The sequence below is a fragment of the Phyllobates terribilis genome, unplaced genomic scaffold (assembly GCF_046119375.1).
Source record: "Phyllobates terribilis strain yellow unplaced genomic scaffold, ASM4611937v1 Scaffold_1__5_contigs__length_1240528914, whole genome shotgun sequence".
In the NCBI taxonomy this organism is placed as follows: domain Eukaryota; kingdom Metazoa; phylum Chordata; class Amphibia; order Anura; family Dendrobatidae; genus Phyllobates; species Phyllobates terribilis.
In genome coordinates this window covers 208,313,691-208,326,123 of record NW_027362761.1, presented here as the reverse complement: position 1 = coordinate 208,326,123, position 12,433 = coordinate 208,313,691, and the positions used below count along the sequence as shown (strand labels likewise).

Below are 12,433 nucleotides of genomic sequence, written 5' to 3'. Positions count from 1 at the left end.
ATGAACCCCCAAAAATTGGACCAAGAAAATAACATCTTGTCATGCATAAAATAAGCCCTCATATGGGTCTGTTGATGGAAAAATGTTTTACTTATGGCTCTTAGAATGTTACGGTAAAAAAAAAGTTATTTTTTTTATAATGCTTTTTGTACAAGAGTAATAAAACATAAATAAACTACATACATTTACAGTTACATAGCGAAAAGTTGTGGATAAAACAAATTGTGTGTTGCCATACTCATGCTGACCCACAGAATAAAGTTAACACTTTATTTATGCAGCAAATGAAAAGCATAACATTTAAAATGTAAAAACACAACAGTAGAATTGCTGCATTTTTTTTCCTATCTCTTGCCATATAGTTAATGAAAGTTAGATACTAGTTTGTATGTATTCCAAAATGGTAGCACTGTCAAATACACGTTTTCATTCACGAAAAACCTCTGGTGAATGGAATGAATCTATGAAGCATAAAAAGAAGTGGGGGCCATTAGGCCTGGTCATTAACCACTTAGCACAAAATTACATATATGGGGAGGGTTAAGGACATGAGCTCCGTCCACATGCACTAGATGCCGGCTATGTTATATTGCTGCCATCTAGCAGCAGCGGCCAGAGGTAAGCTCCATTCGCTGCTATTAACCATTTACTGTCAATCTCTTGCAGCAGTATTTATATGGAATGATTGTTGATGTGTGCACCAACTTGGTATACCTTCATTATATATACTTTCATTATAATTCTGTAATACTGTGGTACTGTAGAACATAGGATACTCACATTTTCAAGTCCCCATAGACCAAAAAAAATCCCCAGAGGAAGCCCAACACGCGAAACGTGCATCGGGGCGACACCATGAACGTACACCCGACACTCTGCAACATGGGTAAGCACTATATTGCACTTTAAGTAAGGAGCTATGGATTGAGCGTTATCCCTACATTTTTTCAGTCAGCCTATGGATCTAACAGCTACTAACAGCTAAATCTAATGGTCACTACTCCCTGCTGTTTCTCCTGGATCTCTATGACGCTTTTGACACTGTGGATCACCAGCTCCTCCTCACTATGCTCCACTCTATAGGCCTCAAGGACACCTTTCTATCCTGGTTCTCCTCCTATCTCTCTGAAAGCTCCTTCATGGGTATCTTTCACCGGCTCTTCTTCCTCTAATCTTCCCCTTACTATCAGGGTTCCACAAGACTCAGTCCTAGGCCCCCTCCTCTTCTCTTTGTATACTGCCCCTATTGCAGAAACCATCAGCAGATTTGGTTTCCAGTATCATCTCTATGCTGAGGACACCCAACTATACATCTCTTAACCTGACATCACCCCCACTCTAATACAAAATACCAGTGCTGGTCTTTCTGCTGTCTCTAACATCATGTCCTCCCTCTATCTGAAACTGAATCTCTCCAAAACTGAACTCCTTGTGTTTCCTCCCTCTACTACTAACCTACCTATACCTGACTTTTCAATTTCCTTGTGTGGTGCCACCATAAATCCCAAGCAGCAAGCTCGCTATTTTGGAGTCATATTTGACACACAGCTTTCCTTTATTCCCCATATACACTCACTCGCTCATGTCACCTGAACCTTAAAAACTTCTCCAGAATCCGACCTTTTCTCTCCTTTGGTACTACAAAAACTCTTACGGTCGCTCTTATTTACTCTCGTCTGGACTGCTGCAACTCTCTTCTAATCGGTCTCCCTCTAAACAAACTCTCCTCTCCAATCCATTCTGAATGCAGCAGCCAGGGTCGTATTTCTATCAGCCCACTTCATCTACGCCTCTACCCTGTGACAGTCATTGCACTGGTTACCCATCCACTACAGAATACAATACAAACTCATCTCGCTCACCCACAAAGCTCTCCACAGTTCTGCACCGCCCTACATCTCATCCCTCATTTCTGTCTATAGCCCCTCCTGTGCCCTCCATTCTGCAACTGATCTAAGACTAACATCCTCCTTAATCCGAACCTCACACCTCCGTCTCCAAGACTTCTCTTGTGATGCGGCAGTTTTCTGGAATGCACTGATATCTAGCCCCCATGTTTTTAAACGTGCTTTAAAAACACATCTGTTTAGACAAGCCTATCACCTCAACTCACCAACCTAACTCTCCCCTGTTCCCTCCTAAATGTTAATCTTAATCTGCCCCTGCATATTCATCTGTCTCCACATCCTCCATGCACCCAATAGCACACAGTAACTGCTCTTATCTACTGATACTGGCTGATGACCATGTTCCACCTATTGCGTCCCCCTATTTCCATATAGATTGTAAGCTTGCGAGCAGGGCCCTCAATACTACTGCAACTGTTGATTTGTGATTCATTGTACTGTTTATATTGTCTGTATATGTCCCTACTTAATTGTGAAGTGCTGTGGAATATGTTATATAAATAAAAATGTATTATTAGCTTCTAACCTCTTTACTGGAGAGTGGAAATGCTATTTCTTGATCACATTGATTTAGTATTTATATACCATATCCCTCTTTGAGCTAGGTTACTGCAGTGCAGCTTGTTTGGCTGGGTGTAGACCACTCTGTGATTGCTCACCTCTCCTCTCTTTTTTGTAACTGGACAATTATATATGCTACGATTGCTGGTTTAATTCGTTTGTCTTTTGTATCGTCACCATATACCCATCTGTACCTGTTTATTACTTCTCTTTTTAATAATTAATAACATTTATACTTTTTACATCATTATGAGTATTTTGCTAGTACGATCTCTTATTGCGGTTTAGTGCTCCACATTTTCATTGGTTATATATATCTAAGGAGTTAAACCTCTCTTTTCCTTTAGGAATTATGATATTTGCATAAATCCACTGTGGCGGTTTTGTATTTGTAAAAATACTGTGGTACATAGGATAATCACAGGTTCAGGTCCCCATAGGAGACCAAAAAAATAATAAATAAAAAAACAGTTTTAAAAATCCCAAAACAATTATAATCACAACCCCCTCATTTTCCCCATTAAAATTAAAGAAATTAAAAAAATAAGCTAAAATAGAAAAAAAAAGAAACATACTTGGTATTGTCACATCCATAAAAGCCTTCCTATGGCTATGACAACATAAAAAATTAAAAAAATTGGACTCTTGGAGTAAGGGGCGTAAAAAATGAAAAATGCAAAAACAAAATTGCCACTGGTTTAAAGGGGTTAATGTTCATGGCTCTTATATGTTGGAGAGACCCTAAATATAATATGATGGATTTTTCTTATGTTAGCACTTCATAACTTGCCTATTGGTTCTTCAACAGGCACAAGTGATTTCAGAAAATTGAGCCAGAATATGACTTGATTCAGCTGAATTTCATATGGTTCTTCAAGGCTGAAGACAACTATGTGCACCGAGGAGGGATCATTTGCAGCAAAATAGTCATAGCTGCAAAAATATGTAGGGTTTCCTGAAAATTCCCAGACGCTGAAATCTCCAACACCTACAGAAAAAACAGAGGAAAATATAGATATAGTTATACAGTTATAATTTTGCAATATCGGGTGACAAAGCAAAATATTTACAGGGTGATCTATTAAGATAAAAGATTAGTCACAATTGTGGATGTACTAAATATGAGCCATAGGTACAGAACATGTGAACTATGGAAGAGATTAGTAATAACAGGACACGAAAGATCACAATACCCTTGAACACATTATGCCAATGTCTTACTATATAAAATAGGATTAAGACACTTCATAGCAGGCTACCATCCTTTATTTTTACTGTGGACTGGAATTGTGATGGGATGGAACCATCAAGTAATAATTTTCAGAAAATACAGTATATACTTTTTCAGATAACTCTTAAAGGGAATCAGGTTTTTGCTATGTAATCTGACAGCAGCATGAAGTAGGGGCAGAAACCCTGATTCCAGCGGTGTATCATTTAGTTTACTGAGTTATACAGTTGTGAGAGTGTCACAGTATTTCTGTGTACATTCTATAGTGATGGAGAATTGCTAATCAGTGCTAGGAGCGTGGTTGGACTAGGATGCAAGAGGCCAGTTGTCCTCTTGTGATAATCTCCTGCTGATAAAATTCTGATTGTATTGAAACCGCAATACACAGCCCAGTAAGTGACACACTTACTGGAAACAGGGTCTCTGCCACTACATCATGCTGCTCTCAGATTACATAGTAAAACGTGTTGACAGATTCCCTTTAATTCTAAGATACATCAATGTAAACAATACGCAACGTAACGCACCGTTCAGATTGGCATTCTGGATGTCAATAGCTTTTGTGGACTGGTCGTCAGCAGAGCAGTGGGGATGATGTGATGGAGACACAAACACCTCCAGGACGCCTTTGGTGAGGCCAGGCTCGAACATCATACTTCGACTTCTTACGCTGACATTTTCACAGCCTGGGTATAAATCACAGATGCTAACTGAAACTGAACAGTGAAGAAGAGCCAAGTAAGAACAGGTTACAGTCATACACCGATGTCCATACTAGTCAACACTAACTCTTATTCTGCAGCTCATGTACATAGAGGGAGTAGTATTTAAAGTGTGTTACATGTGGTATTTGCTGCACACTTCATTTTTTGGATTATAAAGAGTGAAATACACATGAAAAGAATGAAATAAGCTGCAGCTTCAAGAATTTGCAGAACCACCCAATTTCCGTGCATTTTTTTTTCCTACTTGTCGATTGAATTTTTTTTAAACACCACCTACCTTTATTGTACTGAAAAATGCTGGTGTGGAAGTGGCAGAGTAAATGCATTAGTTTATTGAAGAGTTCTACTTACTAGCTAGGGTTCTTTTTTCTCCATCTAGACTCTTTGCTATAAGATATTTTCTCTAGAGCTTGCGGTTTGTAGTAAAAGACAGACAAATCGGTACGGGGGCTGATTCAGCACCGCTGAATATAATTGGTTGTTTGAGGAGGCCGTCGTATATGACACATGTCGAAGCCTCTTTTGGGTATTTTATCTGCATGTCATCTACACAGCAGAGTATGTGCTAAGTGTCGCGGCAGTCCTGATCACTTCAATGGACCAATGCCTCAATACCCTGCACCATCACTACTATGTAGACAGTGTGCAGAAGTGAGTGCAGCGCTCTTAGATTGCCATGGCTCCTCAAGCAACAATCAGAAATTTAGGCCACATCCTAAGGATATGCTGTCAATATTCAGGATCATGAAAATACCCTTATTTTATTTACATTTAAAAGGAAGCCAACCTGGACTTTTTCCCACCTTCTGTGCATTGATGAGGTCTGTGTTATTCTATCTTGTTCATACCTCTTTTCTATTTGTGAATGTTAAGAATCTTATAAGATCTGTTTTTATAAACTCTGCTCTTAAAAGGGTTGAGTAATATCTGAAATTCCCTTTATAAATATCTATTTTTATCTCTTAACCAAAAAAAAACCTGAGCATTTCTGCATCGTGGGCACATAGCCTAAAAGAGATTTCACAGAAAAGCGCTGGGTTCTACATCTTTACCTTAATATATGCCTCTAGAGTGCTTCTAAAGCATAACAAATGAGTGAATGCCTCTGTTGTAAAAGTAATGAACAATTAAAGTAAATTATGTCATCGTAGTAATTTTGGATTCAACATAAGGCTTCTTCCTCTTGAAGTGATCTCAATTCATTTCACCAGTGTCAGCTTGTTCAGTGTGATGAATAGATCTTTTTAGAACAGACTTGTTTTCCACAGTGAAAAAAAAAAATCACTGGATTAAAAGCAATTTCATTTGGAACCTGAGCATTTTACCTCGCTAGACTTAAGTGTCCGTGTCATTATATCATGCACTGATATTATTACCTAGCAGCGCAGAATACAAATGACTCCACAAAACTTGTGCCACTTATCAGTGGGGAGAAAATGGACACCTACAGAATGTCTTAGAACCTTTTGGACTACTAGCAATGCAGGAAGTCACTCATTGAAAGCAAATTTAAAAAGAAACCAGATTTTAGATTGCTTCATCTTGCCTGAGGTTTTGGAAGCCAATGGAGAGGTGGGGAAGCGCACTGAATTAGTGGATGCAAGTCGGGGTCTGCGCCTTCTGAAGAAGCTTCGAATGAGTCCACATTTCAATGACTCCACAAGTGTAGTCTTTCCAGAACCAATGTGCCCAAATAATTTCAGCTTTATTCTTGGCTGCGGGGTTTGGATGGGTCTTAATTGCTGAATGAACAGACTTCGATGGGTGTCCTAAGGATAATGGAAATCATGTTTCATAATTATAATTAGATAATACTCACAACACAGTGTATTATTTGGTCAATTAAAAATAGAATTTATGTTCATTTTGACAAATACAAAATATTACTACATAGGTTGAAGAGGAATTATTGGATGCTACTCAGGAGGGTACTGGTTCACATTAAAAAGACTTAGCCTTAGTCAATAATCCATAGCAAAAAAGGTTGATTCTCCTAAAGGAAAAGGCTCATTCGTCCATTTTGACCATAAGCATTCATGCCCCCCCCCCCCATGCAGCAGTTAATTCTCCCTATATCACGTAGTCCCTTTAATGAACAGTTTGGCATTTTTTCCCATGGTGCATTGCCGGAAGCTAAGTCTGTATATATTCTTTTATAGAGTATTGGGGGAGGAGAAGACTATTCAGGGAGAACCAGTGACCCCTTGAGCATCTTGTTCACTTACAGCCAGTGCCCTGCTCTGTGCCGCCAAAGGGTCCAACGTCTGATATACTGTTGTAGAGTATGTATGGCTTTCATATTGTTACATCATGGTATTAATATGTGATCTCCAAGACAGTTTATTTTGTTACACAAGTCTTTTTGTAATTCAACACGTATTCATTTTTGTTGTTGATTTGTTCATATTTTATGTTGTCCTTATAGAATTTTATTTAAGTATTTGATTTTTAATTACATTTTTTGATTACATTAATTATGTAATTAGATGATTTACTCAGCCTTATACATTGGCTTTTGTGGGGCCAGATGTTGTGTCCCAGAGAAGCCAGTCTTAATAGGTTATTCATATTATTATAGATGGGTAATGTTGGATAACTTCCGCAATTTACTGTTCATTAAAATTTCCAGTCATTGATGAGATATTAGCACTTTTCTTTTGTGTATACAGTACAGACCAAAAGTTTGGACACACCTCATATAAAGATTTTTCTGTATTTTCATGACTATGAAAATTGTACATTCACACTGAAGGCATCAAAACTATGAATTAACACATGTGGAATTATATACTTAATAAAAAAGTGTGAAACAACTGAAAATATGTCTTATATTCTAGGTTCTTCAAAGTAGCCACCTTTTGCTTTGATGACTGCTTTGCACACTCTTGGCATTCTCTTGATGAGCTTCAAGAGGTAGTCACTGGAAATGGTCTTCCAACAATCTTGAAGGAGTTCCCAGAGATGCTTAGCACTTGTTGGCCCTTTTGACTTCACTCTGCGGTCCAGTTCACCCCAAACCATCTCGATTGGGTTCAGGTCTGGTGACCGTGGAGGCCAGGTCATCTGGCGTAGCACCCCATCACTCTCCTTCTTGGTCAAATAGCCCTTACACAGTCTGGAGGTGTGTTTGGGGTCATTGTCCTGTTGAAAAATAAATGATGGTCCAACTAAACGCAAACCGGATGGAATAGAATGCCGCTGCAAGAGGCTGTGGTAGCCATGCTGGTTCAGTATGCCTTCAATTTTGAATAAATCCCCAACAGTGTCACCAGCAAAGCACCCGCACACCATCACACCTCCTCCTCCATGCTTCACAGTGGGAACCAGGCATGTAGAGTCCATCCATTCACCTTTTCTGCGTCGCTCAAAGACATGGTGGTTGGAACCAAAGATCTCAAAATTGGACTTATTAGACCAAAGCACAGATTTCCACTGGTCTAATGTCCATCCCTTGTGTTCTTTAGCCCAAACAAGTCTCTTCGGCTTGTTTCCTGTCCTTAGCTGTGGTTTCCTAGCAGCTATTTTACCATGAAGGCCTGCTGCACAAAGTCTCCTCTTAACAGTTGTTGTAGAGATGTGTCTGCTGCTAGAACTCTGTGTGGCATTGACCTGGTCTCTAATCTGAGCTGCTGTTAACCTGCGATTTCTGAGGCTGGTGACTCGGATAAACTTATCCTCAGAAGCAGAGGTGACTCTTGGTCTTCCTTTCCTGGGGTGGTCCTCATGTGAGACAGTTTCTTTGTAGCGCTTGATGGTTTTTGCAACTGCACTTGGGGACACTTTCAAAGTTTTCCCAATTTTTCGCACTGACTGACCTTCATTTCTTAAAGTAATGATGGCCACTCATTTTTCTTTACTTAGAATTTGTATTATGGCAAGAAAAAAGCAGCTAACAGTCTATTCAGTAGGACTATCAGCTGTGTATCCACCAGACTTCTGCACAACACAACTGATGGTCCCAACCCCATTTATAAGGCAAGAAATCCCACTTATTAAACCTGACAGGGCACACCTATGAAGTGAAAATTATTTCCGGTAACTACCTCTTGAAGCTCATCAAGAGAATGCCAAGAGTGTGCAAAGCAGTCATCAAAGCAAAAGGTGGCTACTTTGAAGAACCTAGAATATAAGACATATTTTCAGTTGTTTCACACTTTTTTTTATTAAGTATATAATTCCACTTGTGTTAATTCATAGTTTTGATGCCTTCAGTGTGATTGTACAATTTTCATAGTCATGAAAATACAGAAAAATCTTTATATGAGAAGGTGTGTCCAAACTTTTGGTCTGTACTGTAGCTCGTTGCCTAGGTGACTGACCACCACTGCTAGACAGAACTAGGACAGTGCTTACAAGCACTTTTCTATTGAGCTTGCATGCACTGCTTTGAAACTAGCTGGATCGCTGGAGAGCCCTTATCTCCTAAGCCAGGTTTTAACGCAGTGCTTACAAGTTACACAGCAGCAGTGGTTGGTTTCCCAGGTAACGAGCTGAAAACAAGAGAAATGTAAAGTGTTGCAATCTCCAGAACAGTTGCAAATTTTAATAAACAGCACTAGCCAACACCACTGATCTTTAAAGATGGAATAACCCTTTAAGGCAGTGTTTCTCAACTCCAGTCCTCAGGACCCCACAACAGATCAGGTTTTCAGAATCTCCTTAGTATTGAACAGATGAGAGAACCTGGGGCATTTTTTGATGCCTTGATAATAATTCCATCACCTGTGCAATACTAAGAAAATCCTGAAAACATGGCTTGTTGGGGGGTCCTGAGGACTGGAGTTGAGAAACACTGCTTTAAGGCGAAACTTTAGAGAGGTGATAGAAGGACGATTCAGAGAGTATTTGATTGTTACATGCATCAGTTTTATTGCCTTTTGTGAGAATGAACAAACACCTTTACAGAGACATTTAACCAGTTGGGAGTCGGTTCCACTACATCCACTTGCTCGTCTTTTTCCTAAATAGAAAGAGATGGTTTGTTAAATTTCCTGCGGAGGTGCGGTGCTTAATACTAGAATTGGCTGATGTGAATCCGAAGGAAGAGATTGTTTCCACTTGTTTTGCATCTGGAACCCCAGTTAAGCAAAATAATTGTTTCTTCATTCACTGACTAGTGTCCAATGTGGATACGCGCTCTCCACTCCTCGTAAGCAAATTAATGCTCATTCGCGATTCATGATGAGGTGCATAAAAAAAAGGGTGAGACAGCTGTTGGCTGAATGAGCATTGAATCTGCCAACTATATAAGGTGTCTGGACACTTTGTAACCCCTTCATAACATAAGACATAATAGTACATCTTATGTCGAGCCCCATGTATGGAGCAGGCTCAGGAGCGGAGTCTACACCATGCCAGGCATGTTAAACATAGCAGCTTGTATTTACAGCAAGTAGACTTTGCTCCGACCATTGTAATCTAACCATTTAAATGGCATCAGTGCTGGTGCCGATGAGTTGTCACCTTCATCTTGGTCCTCTTATAAAGCCCAGCTTGATGATGTACTTCATAGGAGAACATCTTTTTCACTATTTACAGCTATACTGTGGTGTTACAGCATATAGTATAAATGATCACAGGTTCAAATCCCCTAATGCAGCAGGGCTGTGGAGCAGGAAGCCAAACCACCGACTCAAGACTCCTCAATTTCCCTGATTCCAACTCCACAGCCGGCCTCACTACTGAGCGTGTACATAAAGCGCAGCACAGATTCATCTCAACTAAAAGCCGAGATCCTTAGATCAGGAACAGAACAGACATTTATAGGACATTTCATAACTTTCCCAAATTCTTATAAAAAAAAAAAAATTACAGCACATATTGTAGTTTACTACTGTACCAATTTATTATATATTTTAGGAGTCTGAGTCGTTTCATTTTATGCCAACTCCACCAAAATGGACACAGACTCCACAGCACTGTAAGGCAGGGGTCCCCAACCTGTAGCTTGGGAGCCACATGTGGCTCGCAGTCCCATGGATTGTGGCTCGTGGCTGTCTGCCAGCTTGGTGCATTAGCTCCAGGTATGAAGAGGACATCTCAAAATGGTGAATTTTGTGAGTAGCCCTGAACAGAAGAGCAGATCTGGATGCACATATAGAGGTCTTACTCATGGCTGGATGCAACAGTGTGTTGGGAGAGCTTGATGTGAGAATACTGAATGGGGGTATTGTGGGAACCTCTGGATCTCAGTATACTGCTTCAGAGTGATTTCTGTGGAAAAGGTTTGGTTATCATTATACCCACAATGGGGCTTTGGTTGCCACTACTGTGAGGGGGGTGGGGGGGAGCTGGATGTGGCTCGCGACCCTCTCTCAGAGCTGAATGTGGCTCTCAAGGTCAGAAAGGTTGGGGACCACTGCTCTAAGGGGACTAAAAAATAAAGTAAAGGAAACAATAAAAATCCTTCACACAGCTCTATAGATAGATCGATATAGATAGATAGATAGATATCTAGTTTTTTTTTATTTATTTATTTTTACTATGGGTAATTTCCAATTTTTTTTTCACCACTTAAATGACAAACAACTATACAAGTTATTGCTGTAACAGTACTGACCTAAAATATATTGGCAGTTCATTTTTGAAGCACAGTGAACACCTTAAGAACATGTCACTCAAGCACCTGCAATACTTGGAGCATACCTGAGCACTCCAGGCAAACTCCAGTAATGAGCACTTGCGCTCATCACTATTAATATATAACACTCATCAAACTATACATATGCACTGTTATTTTACATGGATATATATTGTTATTATAGCAAGTATTACATTTTAAAACCTAATATAGTGCACAGAAAATACTGGCCAGGTAATAGATACCTTCCCTCTATTCTGCAGCTGTCACAATGTATTATTGCTGAGAGTTTAACATCCACATTGATTGAACTTGATGTTATGACTCGACTCAAGACACCTGACTGAGCAAGAAAACCTCAGTGGTCTTTATCAAGAGACAAGAATATGAGAAGCAGAATATTTTACTAGCACCTAACCACAACAGAGCTAGAACAAAACCATTGTTAGTACATATGAATATGTATAATGCACATCTATATTACATATTACATGTCCACAGCCGATGACCCCGAAACACTACGTCTCATCCAACCTGTCAAGCAGCTGAGCAGCAGATCTGTGTATTGTCGTGGATAAGCTGGGCAATTACCCCTCCTCACCGGGAAGGTCATGAAGTTAAATGGTCCCATGCGACGCACAGTGTGCCCATTATATAGCTGATGTCTTAAATACTACATCATTATATTGCTTAGGGTATGGACAAGTCCATATTGCAAAAGGATTCGAAATTGTGCAACAACTATAATAAAATACATTTATGCTGCGGTATTGTAGCAGAAAGGTGAGGAATTACTGGAATTTCGCCTCGTCTTTCATTGTCCTTTGTCCATCAGTAAATACCTGAAGGCAATATGCTTACTATTGTAATCATTTAAAAAAAAAAAAAAAAAAAAGTGATGACACTGTTGCTGTGTTTACTTCATGTCAGCGCCGATGTAGAGAAAAGCCTAAATCACACGACCGACAGTAATATAGGCTGTTCAATCCTATTAGCGTTATGCCGTAAATATGGGCTGGGAGGATAAATGGGATAAGCATATCTTGACATCGGCTCAGCGGAGGTAGACATTTCCTGCAGGAGAAATCACTGCACTATAGTGCTGCACTGATGACATGTGAAGAATACTCTCTTCTCTGCTGAGCACACAAATCAGGGCTCTCCTACAGAGTATGTCTGCTGGAATCAAACAAAAGCATCTATATATTGGCAGCGATAATATCCAATATCACCAAGGTACTCCTTCTGAAAATTAGGACAACTCAAGAATATTACATTTTAGGAAGTCTAAACATCTGGTAATGTCAGGAGCTATTGCAAATAGCACCCCCTCAAATGTTTTCCAGGAAACATGTCAGCAGAATCATGCTGCTCTAACACGCGGCAGCAGTAAAAATAGAAGAAGGCTCCCTCATCCCTCTGAAAATTA

The 12,433-nt window shown here is 39.7% G+C and overlaps 1 protein-coding gene across 2 annotated transcripts in view; it reads right to left on the bottom strand.

The window, feature by feature from the left end:
- DAPK1 (death associated protein kinase 1) overlaps positions 1–12,433 on the bottom strand; it is a 195,487-nt gene that overhangs the window by 19,570 nt on the left and 163,484 nt on the right. Inside the window, exons 20-23 of one of the 2 annotated variants that reach the window (XM_073670967.1) lie at positions 9,322–9,384; positions 5,971–6,193; positions 4,227–4,415; positions 3,259–3,456 (exon numbers count right to left, since the gene is read on the bottom strand). In XM_073670967.1, coding sequence (XP_073527068.1) covers positions 3,259–3,456; positions 4,227–4,415; positions 5,971–6,193; positions 9,322–9,384 — 673 coding nt within the window. The remainder of the gene's footprint in view (positions 1–3,258; positions 3,457–4,226; positions 4,416–5,970; positions 6,194–9,321; positions 9,385–12,433) is intronic. The other variant, XM_073670968.1, reaches the window with a different exon arrangement.